A 6,217-nucleotide genomic window follows, 5' to 3' on the forward strand; every position below is an offset into this window, starting at 1 on the left:
TTTAACACTCAATGTAGTAGAATAGATTTATGTAGTTCTATCAAATACACTGTGATTCTCCCTATTCAAGTCTAAATAGCATAAGGAATTCTTAGAAGTTATGAGCATAAGGTCTGAGTTGATTAAGTCATGTGACATCTAGCTAAGCTTGGAAAAATATGTGTTTTAGGCCATTCCTGTCCATTCCTGTGCCATTCCTGTCCATTCCAGTGGATTCCAGTGGATTCCAGTGGATTCCTGTGTCATTCCTGTGGATTCCTGTGCCATTCCTGTCCATTCCTGTGGATTCCTGTGCCATTCCTGCGGATTCCAGTGGAATGGCTCCATTCCTGCGGATTCCAGTGGAATGGCTCCATTCCTGCAGGAATCAGTGGGGCATGACGAAGTACTGGCAGCAGGGGATGGGGGAAATGGAGCATCTAGGGACTCAGAGTGTGGGATGAATGTCAAGGTGAAGCACATGGCTATTGCACCTCAAAGTCAGAGAAATGCGAAGGACGGAAAGTAGAGTGGGGCGCGAAATTGAGGAAAAGGAAATGAATGGACGGCATAACAGAAGAAAAGGTTCATAATGACCAAACATGAACCCCATCATGGGGGGCAACCAAAATCAAGACACCAAGTGACTGAGCCTTCAATGACAACAGCAAAAACATACCTGGAGTTGTTCGATTGTCATGCCTTCGTAGTTTTCCACTGTCTTGAAAAGGTCATTGAGATTTGGCATTTCCTGTGAAACAAAGTGGGTCAGCATTGGCTGGGATGGTATGACTGGAAGCGGAGCAGTGAAAGTGGGGATGCGAGCAAGGGTGAAGGAGCTAGAGAAGGAATTTGGATGAAGCGAATGACGGGATGTGGAAAAGAGAGAAGGGGGGAGGAGACGGCACAAAAAGTCAACCCCGAGTGGGAACGAGCCAAAGAACCAGGAAAGAAGGCAAAAAAAATACCCACCTCTTCTTTGGGTAACGACTTGTTGCTCAAGGTCTTCTGCAGTCTGTGCCGCCAATCACGCACTTTGATTGATTCATTGTCTTCAGAACCTTTGGCTGGAAAGAGAAGAACGCAGTCAGCTTCTGACATGGCGAGAAATGAAAGGACAAGTGATTGGATGGGGATGGCGGTGTGAATAGGGTGGTTGAAGATGGTAAAGCATGTGATGAAGGAAAAGGAGTGGTAAAAAGGGAACATCGTTAAAAAAGGCAGTGTCATTCAAAAACATAGAAAAGTGGTGCCCTGGAGTGACATTTGAAAGTCACCAGGGCTGCGGAAGAGGACAATAGGATACATCGCAAAGGTAAAGAAAGCACCGAAACCAAGGAAAATGTGCGCAAGAGGCAAGTGAAAGTCGACGCTGAAGATAAAGAGACGCCAAAAGGGAAGTAAAGGAGAGAAGAAAGCAGTAGGGGCTGATAAGGAACGAGATGAAGGGAGAAAAGCACTAGAAAGTGCGGCAAGTGCAAAAAGGTCATAAAAACAACCATGGCCCATGGAAAGTGGCAGTTATTGCCCCAAATTCAAGAGTAGAGAAGCCTAGGGCCCAAGACGATGATTGAATGGCACCAGTGCCTCCGAAAAGAATGATAGACCACAACAAAATGGACAAAAAGAGGAAAACCGAAGAATGAACAATGCCAGGTATAAATGAAAGCTGATTTTGGAGGCCAAAAGGCAGGCAGAAGAAGGAAGACAATGATAGAAGGTGATACGGCATGCAAGGAAGCGAGAAAAGTGCTCAAAAGTGCAAAAAGGTCCAAAAAGAAACCGTGGGGTCAAGAAAGTTGGAGGACATCTAAATTTCGAGAACAAAAGGCGCAAAAGCGTTTGGGAGACCCTTGAGAGACAGTAGCACCTTGGAGAAGATGATAGGACATAAGAGGAAGAAAAGGCGGGTCAAAAGCACAAAAAAGGCGCCAGAGGAGGATGAAAGTTGATGCCATGATAAGGAAAGACACCAGAAGCGATAAAAAGAAGGGAAGGGTGAGGAAGGTGCTTTTGTAAGGCAAAAGCAGCTGTATGATGAAAAAGAATGGGAGAAGCGGAGGGAAAGCAAAGGATGGGTCACAACAGAGGGAAAAGGAAGGTCAAGCAAGAGAGAGGCAGGCAGAAGAGAAGGGAAGAGAAGAGAGATAGAAGAGAATGGAAGGAACATCAGAGGACATCCAACAAAGGCAAAACATGAAAATGGGGGTTATGAAAAGCAATCCGATGAAAAGGGTGGAAAACATCGAGGAAGGGGGGGGTGCCAAAGTATAGCTCTTAGACAAGGAGAAGATGGCAGAAAAAGGGTCTGGGGCATTCCAAGAGATGAGGAGAGGAAAACAGGGGCAAAAAGGGCAGTTATGGCAACAGCGAGCAAAGACAAAATAAGAACAAGCTAGAGGATCAGAGCGATCCGATGATCCACTCCACTGATCCACCAAGCCACCAGGTCCGCAGAACCACAAAGAAAAGGAAAAGGAAAGCAGACTTACCTTCATCTGCATCGTCATCCTGGTCCCGTTTTCCTTTCTTCGCTGGTGGGGGCGACGCAGCAGTCTTATCTGCCGCAGCCGCGGCCTTCTTGGAGCTCTTTGTGCTAGGCCCAGCATCTGCATCATCTTCAGCCTCATCCTCCGCATCCGCCTCAGCTTCACCTTCATCTTCAGACTCAACCATTGCTTGGGACTTTTTGGAACGTTTAGAGGCACCATTGCCATTGGCAGCCTTGGCCTTCCTTGTGGTGCTTCCAGCATCAGCGTCTTTCTTTGCCTTGGCTTTCGCTGGTTTATCGGATTTCTTCCTCTCTTTCTTTTCTTTGACAGATGCAGAAGCATCGTCGCGTTTCCTCTTCTTCCCTTGTTTCTTGCCTAGCAAATCAAGGAATTAGCATGTCACCAACGACGATAAAACATAACATGAAAAAACACGAACCTGCAGCCCCTTCATCTTCTCCATCCTCTGTCTCTGCAAGCTGATGAATCTCAGCATTTTCCTCCATGTCTACTGTATCCTGGATCATAGCCTCTTTCTCTGCGAGCCACGTCGCAGGGTCCAGAGCAATACAATACCCATTCAACAGCTCTGACGACTTTTTGTGGGGCTCTGAGATGTACAACTCGATTTCGTGTCATTGGAGCTTTGAGATGTCTTTCTCGACTAACCATGCACTGCATGCAACGTGTCAGCATGGGCCACGTCAGGGCGGAGAACACATGGAAAGAAGGACACACTGGTCACCCAAAGGGAAGAACCTGATGCAGTAGAACATGGCCTTTTTGCTGCTGGGGCATTCGAGAGCCACGGTGGGGTGAACATTGTCTGGGTCCACAACCTAGACGTAGATCAGAACTGTTGGACGTACTCGACGCGAGGAGGCTCACCATGCCGGGCCACAGTGGAAAGCTGCGCACTTTGCCTAGGACTGTGTCATTGATGTTGTATGTTGTTGCCACCTTTGCCTGCTGTGCTTTGCCACTTTTCTTGCTCATCGTGGCTGGTGACGTGTGCGATGTGGCAGACAGTGAGGAGGGATGTTAGGAAACCAAAAAGGATGATGATTGAAGATTGTTGAAGCATGAGACAAGCGGCCTTGGCTATTTCCAGTCACATCACCCCCTTTTGCACACAGACCCGCCCCCTGCTCACCAGGGACACTGTGCAGGTCACGCTGGTTGAAACTCAACCTAACATAGGTCGCATTCAACTGCTTTTTAGGTTGATCTTCATCAACCTGGGTCACTTTGGTTGATTAACAACCTAAAATGGCTGTTTTCAATCTAAGCCTTCTGAGGCTGTTATACCAGTTAATTTCAACCTATCATTGGTTAGTTTTAACTTAGATGATGGTTGATATTTGACCAATAATGAAGTGATTCTGATAAAAACCTTATATATTGCTTGTATGATAGGACACCAGTGTGCTACTGCTAGTGATGGTACACTGGGTTGAGACTATGATAAAAAAGACCATTGGAGATCACTGCAATTAGTGTTTAAAGGTTCAGTCCATAGGACCGCAAAAAACCGGTGGACCGAACTGAACCGGACCATGGTCCGGTCTTTTTTTCGGTTGCAGTTGCCCCAATTTGGGGTTGGTCCGGTTGCCGGTTGCCTCATTTCGAAAATATATTAAAACCGTTCAAAGACCGGTTTTGATCGGTTGCAACCGGTTAAACGGTCACGTGCGTTACATACCCTTGTAACCACGTTTATTACCTTTTATTGGGTTTTTGTTTCATCAAAAACGGTTAAGAATTGAGAAAGATATAACCAAATTCATATTTTACCTGAGTCTCTACGAGAAGTAATTCGGTTTCAGTCATAGCTATGTCAAATCTTCATAAAATCTCTTCAAAATTGGTAGAATGACGGGTATTTACATGCTTTACTATTTTATATAACCCATTTATTTTTCAGAGTAATAATAGTTGAGATACAAATGGTTTATATTGGTATAATAAATTATACGCAAAAAAACCGGTCTGGATCGGTCTGAACCGGCTCCATAGACCGCAATAGACCGGTCCTAGGTGGTTCGGTTCGGTTCCCTCAATATCTGGGTCGGTCCTAGACCGGTTGCGGTCCACGGTTGCGCGTTTTGGGGGCAAAAAACCGGACTGAACTGAACTTGCGAACACTAACTGCAATGCTTAATGAGTGAGGAAAAGCTCAGACAGGAAAGGGAAAGATACAGACTTACTGACATGTTTGAACTCCAGTCCAGTTCAGATTTGTGAATATTGTTATAATGGTACAGTATGTAGTGAAGTCCAGCAGAATCCAGCAGAATCCAGTGGAATCCATGTGGATTATGTGGGGGATGGGAAAGTATTGATGCAAAACCATGGGCTTAGTCTGTCCACCCCATGTGAGATACCTATATGCAAAAAAAGCCCTACACCGATGCCACCTATCCTTTTTTCCCCAGGACATCCATCCTCGAGCTTCCTCCAGAGCAGCAGCAGCAGACTGATGTATGTCTAGCCAGTCAGAGGCATCAGAGGCAGCACAAAGCCCGATGAATCAACGGCCTTCATCAACAATGGGTATGGAGAATCTATTGGGCAGGAGTTGATAAAATCCATTGAATAGTGACATAGAGATACCTCAGTGCTGTCCCAAACGACCTTCTGCATCTTAAACCGCAACTGAGGCCCAACCAGCTGCTCTAGTAATAAAATATAGATAAAGTAGCCCACCTCAGAGTCAGACACAAGTGTGATGATGACTGAGGTGAGGGAAATGAAGTTCATAGGTTTATATACAAAAGTTTTGGTGGCCTGGACTAAAGACTAGCAAATAGTGGAAGTATATTTACAAGGAATAAAAAGAAAAAGTGATTGAAGTGTGCAAATAAAATGTGTAAACAAGAGAGCTCACAAGGTGTCTCTTCTAACAGCCTGAGCTGCCCAAATCTGGGCCATAACCATGGCTTTTAGGCCAAGCTGGGCCTGCACATCACTATTTCACAATTCCTTCAAGATTAGGCATGCAGGGACTTCATCTTGATGAAGTCCATGGTGCCCCAATGGTACAAAGTGTAACAATACACCTGTAAAAATGCGAAATTTAGCGAATTCTCCTATAAAACCTTCTATAGTAGAATACAATCACTTTGATCATAAGGATCATTAGACACAGCCTGGTCTAGTCGATTAAAGTCTACCTCCAAGAAATGTGCACACCTCAGGCTGTAGGAATTGTGGTCGGTTCGTGATTGAATCACTTCAATATACTTGAAGTCTAATAAAAGGCTACACTACCATGAAATAGTACACTACAGAGTGTTCTAGAGTAAAGACACCTCAGCACAGGGTGTTGGAGTTTACACCAAACCTGGGTCTCATCTTATTATCAATTAAAAGATATTAATTCTAAGATAAACATGCAAGTGTAGAAGCTCAACGCGTACCTGACACAAGAAGTCATTCAGTCACATGCTACGAAGCATGATCCAAGAAGTCATGTGGTGAGACACATCACGCGCATCAACACATCACAAATCATGGCATCATTGACCCAAGAAAACTCGACTTCATGAAATATTCCGAAGTCTACCAAGAGAGAAAAACTATGAACAATTTGCTGTGCAGTCTGAGACCCATGTGTAGCATCTAATAATAGACAGAAAATCAGTAAGCGGACTGTTCGCCTTGGCTCAACTGATCATGAAAACTGTCTACGGCAGTTCCCATGTATGCATCAATACTGATGTGTCATGTTGCCACAATAGAGAAAA

The 6,217-nt window shown here is 45.0% G+C and overlaps 2 protein-coding genes across 2 annotated transcripts; both read right to left on the reverse strand.

Moving 5' to 3' along the window:
• Window positions 1–2,382: 2,382 nt before the first annotated feature.
• LACBIDRAFT_308572 (uncharacterized protein) lies at window positions 2,383–3,467 on the reverse strand (the record flags this gene model as incomplete). Its single annotated transcript, XM_001876009.1, has 5 exons — window positions 2,383–2,408; window positions 2,472–2,846; window positions 2,911–3,081; window positions 3,217–3,310; window positions 3,360–3,467. The coding sequence occupies 5 exons, from the start codon at window positions 3,465–3,467 to the stop codon at window positions 2,383–2,385; spliced, it is 774 nt and encodes a 257-aa protein (XP_001876044.1).
• Window positions 3,468–4,615: 1,148 nt separating this feature from the next.
• On the reverse strand, window positions 4,616–5,231 carry LACBIDRAFT_308573 (uncharacterized protein; the record flags this gene model as incomplete). The annotated part of the gene is made up of 3 exons (XM_001876010.1): window positions 4,616–4,619; window positions 4,679–4,947; window positions 5,010–5,231. The coding sequence occupies 3 exons, from the start codon at window positions 5,229–5,231 to the stop codon at window positions 4,616–4,618; spliced, it is 495 nt and encodes a 164-aa protein (XP_001876045.1).
• Between the last annotated feature and the right edge of the window lie 986 nt (window positions 5,232–6,217).

Source organism: Laccaria bicolor, genomic scaffold (assembly GCF_000143565.1).
Source record: "Laccaria bicolor S238N-H82 LACBIscaffold_3 genomic scaffold, whole genome shotgun sequence".
NCBI classification, from domain to species: Eukaryota; Fungi; Basidiomycota; class Agaricomycetes; order Agaricales; family Hydnangiaceae; genus Laccaria; species Laccaria bicolor.